Source organism: Bufo bufo, chromosome 4 (assembly GCF_905171765.1).
Source record: "Bufo bufo chromosome 4, aBufBuf1.1, whole genome shotgun sequence".
Lineage (NCBI taxonomy): Eukaryota > Metazoa > Chordata > Amphibia > Anura > Bufonidae > Bufo > Bufo bufo.
In genome coordinates, this window is record NC_053392.1 from 48,926,534 (window position 1) to 48,941,355 (window position 14,822).

Consider the following 14,822-nt stretch of genomic DNA (forward strand, 5'->3'; position numbering starts at 1 on the left):
GACAGAGAAGATCTACATCAGAGGAGACGTCACCTGGAGGCGCTGGATGTGAGCGGTACGTGCTGCCGTATAGCAAGTACAGCAAAATGTCTTCACTGCTAGTGTTTTCTGGGAAGGGGGGGGAGGGTTGGTTGGGGGAGTGCGTTCGGTCGACTCAGAGAATTGGGCCCCAGATCTTTTGAGACCCTAGCAATGCCCCTGACTGCATCACTTACCTCTTTCATCAAGTGATGTCTTCTCTGATACGTGTTTTCTTTCTTTCTTTCCTTTATTTGGACCAGACTCATGATGGCTTCTGTCAGTCTATGTCGTCTCTGTAGAGTCTGATACACAGACATCCTACTTTTCCATCATCCTCCCCACCTTCATAACAACCCATCCTGTCAGCCCAATACTGTACCCACTGTGCTCCTCTATACTATACTACAGAGACTTTCCCTGAAAATACTAGCGCAAAACAGACAGTGCCCAATAATTATTGTCATATAGTGCCCTCAAAAATAATTGTGCTAAGCTGATACTTTCCCAGGGTGCCCCCACAAAATAGTGCTCCCAAAAGTCCCACCAATAGTTTTCTCCCAGAGTTCCCTTAGTAACAATAGTGTTTCTACAGTGCCCCAATAGTAATAATGCCCAGATAGTAGTCTCCACACTAATAAGCATAATCCCCCAGTAGTAATAAAGCCCACCTAATTCCCTCAGTAGTAATATTTTCCCATATAGTGGCCCAGTAAAAGTAGAGCCCACCATAATGCCCCAGAAGTAATAATACCACATAATAATAATGCCTGCCTGTAATGCCCCCAGTAGTATTAAAGCCCCCACAGTGTGACCCAGTAGTAAATATGCTACCTTATAGTGCCCCATTAGTAATAAAGCCCGCTATAATGCCCTTGGTAGTATTAAAGCCTTAAGTGCGCTCCAGTGGTAAATTTGCATAACTATAGTGCCCCCAGTAGTACCAGTGACCCATAAAGTACCCAGTAGTAATAAAGCCATCATAGTATACCAAAGAAGTAATAATGCCCACCTATACAGCCACTGGTAATACCGATGTCACTCTATAGTGCGTGAAGTATTAATAAAGCCATAATTCCCATAATATCTACCAGTAGAAAAAAAGTAATAAGATAAAAAATGCCCCCTTCTAGTGCTGCCTGTAGTAGTAATGTCTCCATAGTGCTCCCAAGTTAAACTCATGGCCCATATAGTGCCCCAGTAGTGCTGCCCTATTTATAATAATGAACCCCCATTAGTTCAGCAATAGTGCTGCCCCATAGTGGCCTAATAGTACTGCCGCAAGGTGACAAATGCAAATAAACACAAAAACACAAAAACTCACCTTCACAATGGCCCATCTTGTAGGGTGTTCCTAGTATGTAGCGGTAAGTACCTACTAAAAGTGGTCCAAGGAAGGACAGCCGGTAAACTGCCATCAGGGCCAAGGATGCCAAAGGCTCATTGATCATTGTGGGGAGAGAAGGCTGGATTGTCTGGCCCAATCCCACAAAAGAGCTACTGTAAAGCAAACTGCTGAAAAAGTTAGCGCAGGCTGATGGATAGAAAGGTGCTTTGGGATTGTGTAGAGATTTAGTACAAAATATTAGGCCCTTGGTTTCAATCGTATGGCTGGCTAGTGTATGTGACGGGGTCCAAGGGATTTTTGAGGAAACAGATAAGTCTGGATAAACTCTGAACGGGACAAAATGCTTACTCAAGCGCCAGGGATCCTTCTTTCTGCTGATTGTTGGGGGTTCTTGTTGTCTGATGAGATTGAACATTTTTAAAGGTGTCAATTTTATTTTTTATCTTTTTTTTTGCTTAGCTAGACTTTTAATTAATAATCAAAATTATATATATAAATAAAATATTTATTTTTCTTTTATTGAAACAATTTAAAATAATTGGATGAATATCGTAAAATACTAAGAAATATTCTCGTAAAATGTTTTAACTAGGCTTTTTTTTTTCTCCTTCTGTTAATTCATTTATTTTTTTATTTTTTTGGGGGGATTTTAAGCTCTCTGTAATTCTGTTGCCTAATAGCCGCTACGTACCATAATGGAAAACAGAAAACGAGTCATCGGCTTCGGCCAAAAATACAATAGAAAAATCTATTTGCTAAAGGTACAAATTATCCAAGGAAGCCAGCGCTTAATGTAATATTTAAAATGGGAAATTTGCCAGTATATAAAAAATATCATGTTAACCATTTGCAGATGTATTTATGAATGTTATGGGCCGAGTGGAAAAAAAATGGTCATCTTGCTGAAAGGCTCTTTGCACAGATGCGATATCGGTATCACGGTATTAGGAAGTGGTATACCTTGTACAGAATATTATATGTAGGTAGATATAAAGAAAGGGCGAATCGTTTTCCATTCAGTGGTGTCCATCTGTCTGCTCAAATATTTTATCAACGGCTATTCGCCTCCATAAACCATTATCTTTTCTTTTTTGCTTACTCTAGGAGTTTACGGAAAGTTGCAGATTTATAGTGCTTACCCCAGCAAATCATGGACACGTCTTGGGGCAGACATTGCACCAGGAAATGAAATGTAGGTTATAACATTGAATGATAAAACACAAAATTTCTGAACATGTCCGTCTATCTGAATAAAAATATTAGATCCTCCGAACCTCTACACTCTACTATAAATTATAGTAATATTTTTGTACATAAAAGACAGTATTATAGTAAATATATTATTGTAAATTGAAAGCAGTATTGTAGTAGTTATATTCCTATACATAGGAGCAGTATTATAGTAGTTATATTCTTGTACATAGGAGCAGTATTATAGTAGTTATATTCTTGTACATTGGAGCAGTATTATAGTAGTTATATTCTTGTACATAGGAGGCAGTATTATAGCAGTTATATTCTTGCACATAGGAGGCAGTATTATAGTAGTTATATTCTTGTACATAGGAGCAGTATTATAGTAGTTATATTCTTGTACATAGGAGCAGTATTATAGTAGTTATATTCTTGTACATAGGAGGCAGTATTATAGTAGTTATATTCTTGTACATAGGAGGCAGTATTATAATAGTTATATTCTTGTACATAGGAGCAGTATTATAGTAGTTATATTCTTGTATATAGGAGCAGTATTATAGTAGTTATATTCTTGTACATAGGAGCAGTATTATAGTAGTTATATTCTTGTACATAGGAGGTAGTATTATAGCAGTTATATTCTTGTACATAGGAGCAGTATTATAGTAGTTATATTCTTGTACATAGGAGCAGTAGTATAGTAGTTATATTCTTGTACATAGGAGGTAGTATTATAGCAGTTATATTCTTGTACATAGGAGCAGTATTATAGTAGTTATATTCTTGTACATAGGAGCAGTATTATAGTAGTTATATTCTTGTACATAGGAGGCAGTATTATAGTAGTTATATTCTTGTACATAGGAGGCAGTATTATAGTAGTTATATTCTTGTACATAGGAGCAGTATTATAGTAGTTATATTCTTGTACATAGGAGCAGTATTATAGTAGTTATATTCTTGTACATAGGAGGTAGTATTATAGCAGTTATATTCTTGTACATAGGAGCAGTATTATAGTAGTTATATTCTTGTACATAGGAGCAGTATTATAGTAGTTATATTCTTGTACATATGAGGCAGTATTATAGTAGTTATATTCTTGTACATAGGAGCAGTATTATAGTAGTTATATTCTTGTATATAGGAGGCAGTATTATAGTAGTTATATTCTTGTACATAGGATGCAGTATTATAGTAGTTATATTCTTGTACATAGGAGCAGTATTATAGTAGTTATATTCTTGTACATAGGAGGCAGTATTATAATAGTTATATTATTGTACATAGGACCAATATTATAGTAGTTATATTCTTGTACATAGGAGCAGTATTATAGTAGTTATATTCTTGTACATAGGAGGTAGTATTATAGTAGTTATATTCTTGTACATAGGAGCAGTATTATAGTAGTTATATTCTTGTACATAGGAGCAGTATTATAGTAGTTATATTCTTGTACATAGGAGCAGTATTATAGCAGTTATATTCTTGTACATAGGAGGTAGTATTATAGTAGTTATATTCTTGTACATAGGAGCAGTATTATAGTAGTTATATTATTGTACATAGGAGCAGTATTATAGTAGTTATATTCCTATACATAGGAGCAGTATTATAGTAGTTATATTTTTGTACATAGGAGCAGTATTATAGTAGTTATATTCTTGTACATATGAGGCAGTATTATAATAGTTATATTCTTGTACATAGGAGGCATTATTATAATATTTATATTATTGTACATAGGAGCAGTATTATAGTAGTTATATTCTTGTACATAGGAGGTAGTATTATAGTAGTTATATTCTTGTACATAGGAGCAGTATTATAGTAGTTATATTATTGTACATAGGAGCAGTATTATAGTAGTTATATTCCTATACATAGGAGCAGTATTATAGTAGTTATATTTTTGTACATAGGAGCAGTATTATAGTAGTTATATTCTTGTACATAGGAGCAGTATTATAATAGTTATATTCTTGTACATAGGAGGCAGTATTATAGTAGTTATATTCTTGTACATAGGAGCAGTATTATAGTAGTTATATTCTTGTACATAGGAGCAGTATTATAGTAGTTATATTCTTGTACATAGGAGCAGTATTATAATAGTCATATTCTTGTACATAGAAGCAGTATTATAGTAATTATATTCTTGTACATAAGAGGCAGTATTATAGTAGTTATATTCTTGTACATAGGAGCCGTATTATAGTAGTTATATTCTTGTACATAGGAGCAGTATTATAGTAGTTATATTCTTGTACATAGGAGCAGTATTATAGCAGTTATATTCTTGTACATAGGAGCAGTATTAAAGTAGTTATATTCTTGTACATAGGAGCAGTATTATAGTAGTTATATTCTTGTACATAGGAGGTAGTATTATAGTAGTTATATTCTTGTACATACAATCAGTATTATATTCTTGTACATTAGAGCAGAATTACACAAGTTATATTTTTATACGTGCCTTAAAACACATCTTTTCAGGCAGGCTTATCAAGCTACCTAAAATGACTTTTCCCTGACTAAACCTCTCCCCCCACCAACTCTTCTGACCTAATCTCGATCCTCTAGCAGTCCCAAACCCGAAGCAGATCAACCGTCACTACTCCTGTCAGTTTAATAATGACTCAAATCCTACTTATCACAATCAACTACCTTATGTGTCACCCCCAATTCCTCATAGATTGTAAGCTCTTGGGAGCAGGGCCCTGACTCCTAGTGTTTCAGTTGTATATCAGCCAGTTACTTTTGTTTTGTACATGAACCCTATGAATTTGTAAAGCGCTGTGGAATATGGTGGCGCTATATAAATACATTTTATTATTATTATTACTACATAGGAGCAGTATGATACCAGTTCTTGTTGATAGGTGTGGTTCTATAGTAGTAATAATTAATAAAAAGAAGCAGTATTATAGAAGTTATAATTAATTTGTGCTGTGTTCTGTGTTATAGTAAATAAGCCCAAAGTAAACCCTTCTTGGTTTGTTGTATAACACAGTTTCTCAGATGTACTGTGAGACACTTTATTTTGCCATGTACTACGATTTCACAATGCAGCAAGCCAAAATATTGTATTCTAAAAAATGCTTAAATCGTACCTAACCTTTTAACAAACTTTACATTAATCAGTGGTACAGTGTGTACCCGAGGAATAGCCCTATTTTTGGCTATATAACTTTTATATAACTGTATAACTTGTGGGTGGATACTAGCTGCCATCCACTGCACAAAGAAAGTAGAGGAAAATCTGCTTCTTAAGCTTCTCTTACTCAATCAGAAGCAACCCCAGGTCATGGAGGGCATTACAGATAACTACTGACCTGGATGGTTGGGAATAATTTATTTGAGCTGATTTAAACTTCCTATTTAGCTGTGCAGTTTCTTTGTCTGTGTGTATCGCAGCTCCTGCTCACTCCTCCCCCTCCCCTCTCCTTTGACTCCTTCTGGGAATCTGATCTGCCCTGGATGGATTTAAGAAAGTTTCCAAAGTAAAAACCAATTTGCAAGGGGTGGGGTGGGAAGAGATAAACTGCTGATAACATGTGAACTAGACATTTCTCAACGATAAAACATATTACAACGTTTGTTGTGGTCGCTTGTACTAAATAATGTAGGCAAAGTTGTGTGAAAAGTTAGTAACTATTTAAATACAAATATTAATTTGTGCCATACAATTGATCCTGTTTTTTTATATCATATTTTTATGCCTTGTTTGGTCACTTCTGTTATTGTATCTACCTTGGTAGGATTGCTCTGAATGGTACCGTAGACTGGAGAGCAGGAGATAAAATTGTTTTAAGTTCATCATCGTATGAGGCTCATCAAGCTGAACTTGTTCATCTTAGAGATATATATGGAACTATTGTTCGGATATGGGGCAAGCTAAACTATTGGCATTCTGGTAAGTCATAAACAAGATTATTTATTCAATTTTAATTATATATCATGTGGGGTACCAAAACTACTACAACCACCTTAAAACTATTTTAGCATAGTAAAAAGAAGAAGAAAATCCCTTTATTGTTCCTCAGTGGGGAAATTTTGGAATTGTCTGAGATCCTTTTGTCCAACATGGACCTAATGTTCAGATGTTTTATGGTTGTGTTCTCCTTTTACCATATTCTGAACGCTCTACAACCTTGGCTCCCATCAACTTTTCTGGCCTGTGTTCGTAATTAGAGATGAGTGAATCGAAGTAGACGAAGTGGAATTCGATCCGAATTTCAGGAAAAAATTGATTCGCACCGAATCCAAATTTCTTCACACTTCGCGGTAACGAATCAATTTTTTTCTTAAAATGGCTGCTGCATGTGTTTGGACATGGAGCAAGGAACTCTGGGAACGAGGGATCACCCACAATGCCATGCATGCAGCCAATCAGCAGCCAGCCAGCCAGCCCTGTGATGTCACAGTCCTATAAATAGCCTCAGCCATCTTGGATTCAGCCAGTTTCCAGTGTACTTAGTGCAATGAGAGGCGTCAGCAGGCGCTAGGGACAGTGGTAGAAAAGAATTTAAAACTTTTATTTTGCTGTACTGTATATAAATTCAGGGAAATAATAGGGAGGAATCATTCCACAGTATTGAGGCAGAACAGGGTTCAGTAGGGGAGGTTACAGCCTCGGTAATAGAAACAATCCTATTACACCTTGCTGCACTGACTGGGGATCCAAATTGCCATTATACAGCTCTGTAATTCCAGCAAACCGTTCTTGTTATTGGGGTCCAAGTGCTGTTTGATACATCCATTAACAGGGTTTATTACAAAAAAAAAAAACGGATTATTTGCCCTTGTGCGGTGCAGTTATATATTCAAAAGCCCTTTTTGGAGTGTATTAGTGGCAAAAAAATATATATTATTTGCTGTTCTGTGGTGCAGTTATATGTTCTAAAGCCCTTTTTGGCATCTATTAGTGGAAAAAATGGGTTTATTAGCCGTTGTGTGGTGAAGTGAGAAAATTACAGACTTTTTTGGGGTGTTTTTATTTCCTATTTATTTATTTGATATAACAGTTTGTCAAACAGAAGTGCCAGGCCCTGCACAGGGGAGTGGCAGAGGCCTAAATATTTCTGGTGCAGGCACAGGTCGCAGCAGAGTAAGGGGCGTGGCAGCAGGGGTCGCAGCGAGAGGCCTGAGCTCCCAGTATCATCTTGCGGTTGTGTCTTGACCAGCAACCCAGCGGTTCTTGAATGGTTGACTCGGTCATCCACTTTGTCCCAAGTGACATCAGACACCCCCAGCCAAGAGTCGATGGGTTCGTCAGACACAACCCTTAGTTGGCATGTCCCGGGTGAAGGCCCTGTGCCCTCACCTGTCCTCAACCTGCCTCTGTCCTTTTCTATTCCCTCAGCCAGAGAAGTATTATATGCTGTGGGCTCAGCTTATACCCTAAAGTGGCTGGGAGTCAGCAGGGTGGCAGAAGTGGGAGGTCGGGAGCCAAATGTACGCGGGGTATACCACCCGCTTTGCAGGAGCCTACCTGCCCGGGAAGTAGTAATGCAGGAGTTCACGGAATCAGAGGTGGTAGCAGTCAGTCAGTGCAGAGTGTTGGGGGTAAAATCACCTGCTAGGCGGTGTGGCAGTTTTTTGTTAAGCCGCCAGAGGAGGTGAACATGGCCATTTGTAGAATCTGTGGGCAGAAGGTGAAGCGTCGCCAGGGTGCCAATGTTGGCACCACGGCCCTGCGTCAACATATGCAGCGTCACCATAAAGTGGCCTGGGAGAACCGTGGCTCCGATGTAGTGGTCCAGCCTGCCGCAGCAACTGCTGCATAACCCAATGGCACACACCCGATTTCAGGCAGTCAAGACTCCACCAACTCAGCCAAAGGGAGCTGTCTGTCCTTCCCATCATCTGCTGGTCCTGATGCTCCTGCTCCTCCTCCTACTCCTTGACAGTAATTCTGTCAGCAATCGATCACCGAAGGGTGCATGCCTGCCCTCATCCAATGGAGCAAAAGCTGAATGTGCTCCTGGCCAAGTTGCTGGTGCTGCAGTCCCTCCCTTTTCAAAGTGGTGGACTCTGCACCTTTCAAAGAACTGATGGCTTGTGCCGAGCCAAGGTGCCAAAGAGTCCTAAGCCATAATTTCATTGCCAAAAAGGCAGCACCAGCCCTGCACACGTATGTAGAACAGAAGGCGTGCCAGTCCTTGAGCCTGTCGGTGTCTACCAAAGTGCACGGCAGCACCGACGTGTGGAGAGGTAACTATGGTCATGGACAATTCATGTCCTTTACGGCCCACTGGGTGAATCTGGTTCCTGCACAGCCACACCAGCAACTTGGCCAGGTGATGCGCGCTTCTGCCTCCACGTTCTCACGCTGTTGGTCCTGCGACAATGTCCGCCTCTGCCTCCTCATTGTCTAATGTGTCCTAAGACTCCACTGCAGGGACAATTAACAGTTCCCCTCCAGCATACCACATGTGCAGGGCACGGCGGTGTCGCGCTGTTCTGCGCCTCGTTTGTCTGGGCTAACGGAGTCACACAGTGGAGGAACTGCTCAGTGTCCTTCATTAAGAAATCAAATCCTAGCTTTCTTTGTGACAACTCAGAATCGGAACCATGGTGACCGATAAAAGGAAGAACATGGTGTCGGCGCTGCATCAAGGAGGGCTGAGCCATACGCCCTGCATGGCACACATGTTCAATCTGGTTGGCAAGCGGTTCATCTGTAAGACATCCTAAAAATGGCCAGGAAACTTTGCATGCACTTCAGCCACTCGTACACCGCAAAGCACACCCTCCTTGAGCTGCAGAGGCAGAACGGCATCCCCCAACATAGGCTGATTTGCGATGTTTCCACCCTGCATATGTTGGACCAACTATAAGAACAGAGAAAGGCCAAAAACTATTTATTGATGATCCAAGTGGACAGTAGTACTCCCCTGTGTAACTACGATGTCAGCCAGTGGCAGCTCATGCGTGACACCTGCCGTTTGCTCCGGCCCTTTGAGGAGGCCACGTTATTTGTCAGTCACCAGGACTACGGGATGAACAACATCATTACACTGCTTCATGTCCTGGAACAGATGCTGGTAAATCTGGCTAGTCAGGGGACCGGAGAAGTGGCGCCTACATCTCACGGCCACATGAGCCCTGTGGGGGCTGAACTGGAGGAGCAGGACATTGGAGCACAAGCAATGTGTAGCGAAATGGGTGGTTTTTCTACACATGTGACAGGAGAGGAGGAGCAGGAGCAGCCAGAGGAGCTACAGGGCTATGAGGAAGACGAGGCAGAGAACCCAGACACACCGTGGCAATATGCAGTGGAGATGGAGGCAGGGAGTCCCTCCGAGTCACTTGCACAAATGGCCCAATGCATGCTCACTTGCTTGCGTAGTGACAGCCGAATTGTCAGCATTCAGCAGAGGGATGACTTCTGGCCCTCCACCTTGTTGGACCCTCGCTACCGGTCCAAAATGGGGGCCTTTTTTACACCCGCTGAGCGGGAGGACAAACTGAACTACTATAGAGACATCCTATGTAGTAAGTTGGCCGCTGCCTATTTGCGCCATCATCTATCCTCTCGCAGGTCTGACCGGGGGGGCCCTCTGCGCTCACGTTCCACTGCCATGGCTGCTGGGGAGGGGTGGGGTGGCAGGAGCAGTACCAGCTCCATCAGCAGCAGCCTGAGTCTAGAGTCGCTCATGAGCAGCTTTCTTCAGCCGCATAATGAAGAAACTACTCACCAGCAGCTAGACGTAGAGTGCACCCTGTCAGCCATCATTGAAGATCCGCTGGACTACTGGGCAGCCAAACTGGATTTGTGGCCGCAACTGGCTGAGTTTGTCCTGGATAAGCTGTCCTGCCTGGCCGGTAGTGTGGCATCAGAGTGGGTGTTTAGTGTGGCGGGGGCCATAGTTACCCCAAGAAGAACTCGCCTGTCCACCCAAAATGTGGAGAGGCTGACCTTTGTCAAGATGAATTAGGCGTGGATCAGCCAGGATTTCCATCCACAAATTCCTGATTGCATCAGACTAGATCATCCATGGTGCCACACCAACACTGTGACAAAAGAGACTGGTTTCTTCTGGCTACCTACCTCATCTACTATTCTGATGCTGCCACCCGCCTGATGACACACATCTGATGCCAAGTGCTCCTTCTTTCACCCACCATCTTCAGCTGCTACTGGTATTGCCTTACACCTCCACACTCTGTCAACGGGTCACTCTGTGGTCTCCTGATGCTGCTGCCAACTCACCACTCAGGCCTCCTGATGCTGCTGCTGCCACCTCCACACTGTCATTGTGCCACCCTGCGGCCTCCTCTTGATGCTGCTGCTGCCGCCACCTCCAAACTCTGTCATTGTGCCACTCTGTGGCTTCCTGATGCTGCTGCCACCTCCACACTGTCATTGTGCCACTCTGTGGCCTCCTGATGCTGCTGCCACCTCTACACTGCCATTGTGCCACCCTGTGGCCTCCTCCTGATGCTGCTGATGCTGCTGCCATCTCCACACTGTCATTGTACCACTCTGTGGCCTCCTCCTGATGCTGCTGGCACCTCCAGACTCTGTCATTGGGCCATTCTGTGGTCTCCTCATGCTGCTTCCACCTCACCGCTATGTCATTGGGTTACTCTGTGGACTTCTCATGCTGTTCCCGCCCTCCCCACTTCATGACTGGGCCACTATTTTACCTTTCGGCCTGGCTGACATCATTTATTTGACCCTTCTTCTGATCTGTCAGAAGGAAGGAAAATTTAGACGCAAAACGGATCCGGTCTATGTAACAGCTGTAAGGCCTGCATGACATGGACCCTATTTTTCATCAGAATTGGCTTATGATTTGGTAGCCAAAAGCAGGAGTGGGTACAAAACACAGAATACATGCAAATATTCCATTCACGTGTTATCTCTGTTTTGGATCTACTCCTGTTTTTTTTTTGTTTTAGCAATACTGATGGATTACTGACCAAATTCTGACCGAGTGAAGGCGGATACTCCACAGACAGGATCCATTTTTTGGGGGTTATTGTTCTGACAGATTAGAGGAAGGGCAAAATAATTAGTGACGTCAACACAAACGTGCTGCTGACACCCTCTCCACTCTACTCTGTCGGGGGGCCTCTAGTTGTATAAACGTTTAATAGAACAAGTTCTGTAGACATCTATGTGGAATCAGTGAATTGGTGTAAAAGGAGTGTGCTCTTTCATGCTATAGTAGGATCTTGGGACTCTGCATGGTTTTTTGTACCTGGTGATAACATTGACCTGTAAGGCTGAGTTTACACAAGTTATTTGGTCAGTTTTGGCCCTGTAACTGCCCAAATAAGTGAAGTGTGCAGTGATTCTAAGAGCGACGCCTCTCATCTGCGTGTCAAACTGACTCACAGTATTGTTTCACTACCACAGCAGACTCCCTATGTGTGTTACTGCAAGGCACAGTGTTCTACACCACTATACAGGCTCTCTGTAGCCAGGAAATAGCCGTTTTTAACACGATTCACGACTAATAAATTCGGATACTGGGACACATGGTCAGGATCAAGAACAGGAACATCACTGGGACACATGGTCAGGATCAAGAACAGGAACATGACCGGGACACATGGTCAGGATCAAGAACAGGAATATCACCTGGGTCATATAGGATCAATAACAGAAGCATTACTGAGAACAGATGGAGACCCATGGACAGGGCCAAGAACAGAAGCTTCACTGAGGAACACGACCAAGGTGAATGACAGATGCAACACCTGATAGAACAGCAGAGAGACATAGGCAATCCAGAAACAGTGCTGAATATAGCTATAATCTGAACATATTTGCCTAATCCTAGATCAAACTACATCATTCTTCAAACCCCCAACATATAACAGACATCATCAGTCAGACCTGGGGGCTATCTTGTGTGTAAGCCCTATGCGTACCCACCTAAACTAACAGATAGTGAGTGAATCGATGCATCCGAGCAGAATTTGGTCTGAAGTTTAGGAAAACTTTGATTTGCAACAAAGGCGAATTTCCTTGCGCTTCGTGGTAAGGAATCAGTTTTTCCTAAAATGGCAGGTGCAAAGTGAAAGTAAGAAGCCCGGGAACACAAGATTACCTATAATGACGGGCAGCTGGCCAATCTACATGTAGACATCCCCTGTGATGTCACAGCCTTATAAAAGCCTCATCCCGCGCGGTCTCCACCATTGTTTTCCGTTTTTTTTTTGTTTTTTTTTGCGGACCACAAAATACATACGGTCGTGTGCATGAGCCCTTACACAGAGGATTTCCAGCTCTTTGGATGAGTTATATATTTTTTTTTTAAAGAGTCAGATATATTTATTATTGTCCAGCAGTGTGAATAAGAACAGGCAGATGATATTTGGTGGAGTGAACAGGACACCAGTATAGCCAGCTGCCTGCCCAACAGCACCATGTCCTGAGGAGGCTGACAGGGAGCCTGTGACTTGTGAACTGACTAAACTAGATGAACTACTGAACTAACCTGCTCCTAGAATGAATCCTGACAGTGTAGTTTAGGGATCAGCAACCTTCGGCACTACAGCTGTTGTGAAACTACAACTCCCAGCATGCTCCTTTTACTTCTGTGATAGTTCAGAGAACAGCCAAGCAAGTGTGCATGATGGGAGATGTAGTTTCACAACACCTGGAGTTCCGGAGGTTACTAACCCCTGGTCTAGTTCAATGAGATGCAGAACACTGAGCTCAGCAGCGCCCCCTATAGTAGTTCAGATCCACTCATGGCGAATGTATGAGAGAGCTGAAAAGAAGTGCAGCAGCGCCTACAGCATCTTCAGCACACAGGATGGGATTTTATCACAAAACAGGTGAGTTTTATGAACCTACTTACACACACTGTATACTCTCTCATACACACAGAGGGGCTGAGTCTAAGCAGTATCATTTTTTGTTTTATTTCATTTGTATTTGCAGATCTACAGGGTGGGCCATTTATATGGATACACCTTAATAAAATGGGAATGGTTGGTGATATTAACTTCCTGTTTGTGGCACATTAGTATATGTGAGGGGGGAAACTTTTCAAGATGGGTGGTGACCATGGCGGCCATTTTGAAGTCGGCCATTTTGAATCCAACTTTTGTTTTTTCAATAGGAAGAGGGTCATGTGACACATCAAACTTATTGGGAATTTCACAGGAAAAACAATGGTCTGCTTGGTTTTAACGTAACTTTATTCTTTCATGAGTTATTTACAAGTTTCTGACCACTTATAAAATGTGTTCAATGTGCTGCCCATTGTGTTGGATTGTCAATGCAACCCTCTTCTCCCACTCTTCACACACTGATAGCAACACCGCAGGAGAAATGCTAGCCCAGGCTTCCAGTATCCGTAGTTTCAGGTGCTGCACATCTCGTATCTTCACAGCATAGACAATTGCCTTCAGATGACCCCAAAGATAAAAGTCTAAGGGGGTCAGATCGGGAGACCTTGGGGACCATTCAACTGGCCCACGACGACCAATCCACTTTCCAGGAAACTGTTCATCTAGGAATGCTCGGACCTGACACCCATAATGTGGTGGTGCACCATCTTGCTGGAAAAACTCAGGGAACGTGCCAGCTTCAGTGCATAAAGAGGGAAACACATCATCATGTAGCAATTTCGCATATCCAGTGGCCTTGAGGTTTCCATTGATGAAGAATATCCCCACTATCTTTGTACCCCATATACCACACCACACCATACATTTTTTTTGTTCCAACAGTCTTGGAGGGATCTATCCAATGTGGGTTAGTGTCAGACCAATAGCGGTGGTTTTGTTTGTTAACTTCACCATTCACATAAAAGTTTGCCTCATCACTGAACAAAATCTTCTGCGTAAACTGAGGGTCCTGTTCCAATTTTTGTTTTGCCCATTCTGCAAATTCAGTGCGCCGATCTGGGTCATCCTCGTTGAGATGCTGCAGTAGCTGGAGTTTGTAAGGGTGCCATTTGTGAGTAGCTAATATCCGCCGAAGGGATGTTCGAGTGCTACGCTGTGGGCTCTTGCTGAACGAAGCTAGGACAGCCACTGATGTTTCTTCATTAGAGACAGATTTCATGCGTCCACATTTTGGCAAATTCAGTTTGCTAACTGTAGCATGGGAGATGGGTGGTCTCGTAGGGTGTCTTGCATTGAAATCTGCTGCAATGACCCGGTTACTGCGTTCACCAGACATCAACACAATTTCTATCCGCTCCTCACGTGTTAACCTCGGCGACATGTCAATGGCTGTAAACAAAGAGAAACTTGTAAATAACTCATGAAAGAATAAAGTTAC

At 42.2% G+C, this 14,822-nt stretch overlaps 1 protein-coding gene across 6 annotated transcripts in view; it reads left to right on the forward strand.

Moving 5' to 3' along the window:
* Positions 1-14,822, forward strand: part of PKHD1 (PKHD1 ciliary IPT domain containing fibrocystin/polyductin) — a 625,550-nt gene that overhangs the window by 457,852 nt on the left and 152,876 nt on the right. For 5 of the 6 annotated variants that reach the window (XM_040427208.1, XM_040427210.1, XM_040427209.1 and 2 more), the window contains 2 exons: positions 2,471-2,558; positions 6,328-6,482. The exons of the other annotated variant lie outside the window; for it this stretch is intronic. In XM_040427208.1, coding sequence (XP_040283142.1) covers positions 2,471-2,558; positions 6,328-6,482 — 243 coding nt within the window. The remainder of the gene's footprint in view (positions 1-2,470; positions 2,559-6,327; positions 6,483-14,822) is intronic. 6 annotated transcript variants of the gene reach the window in all.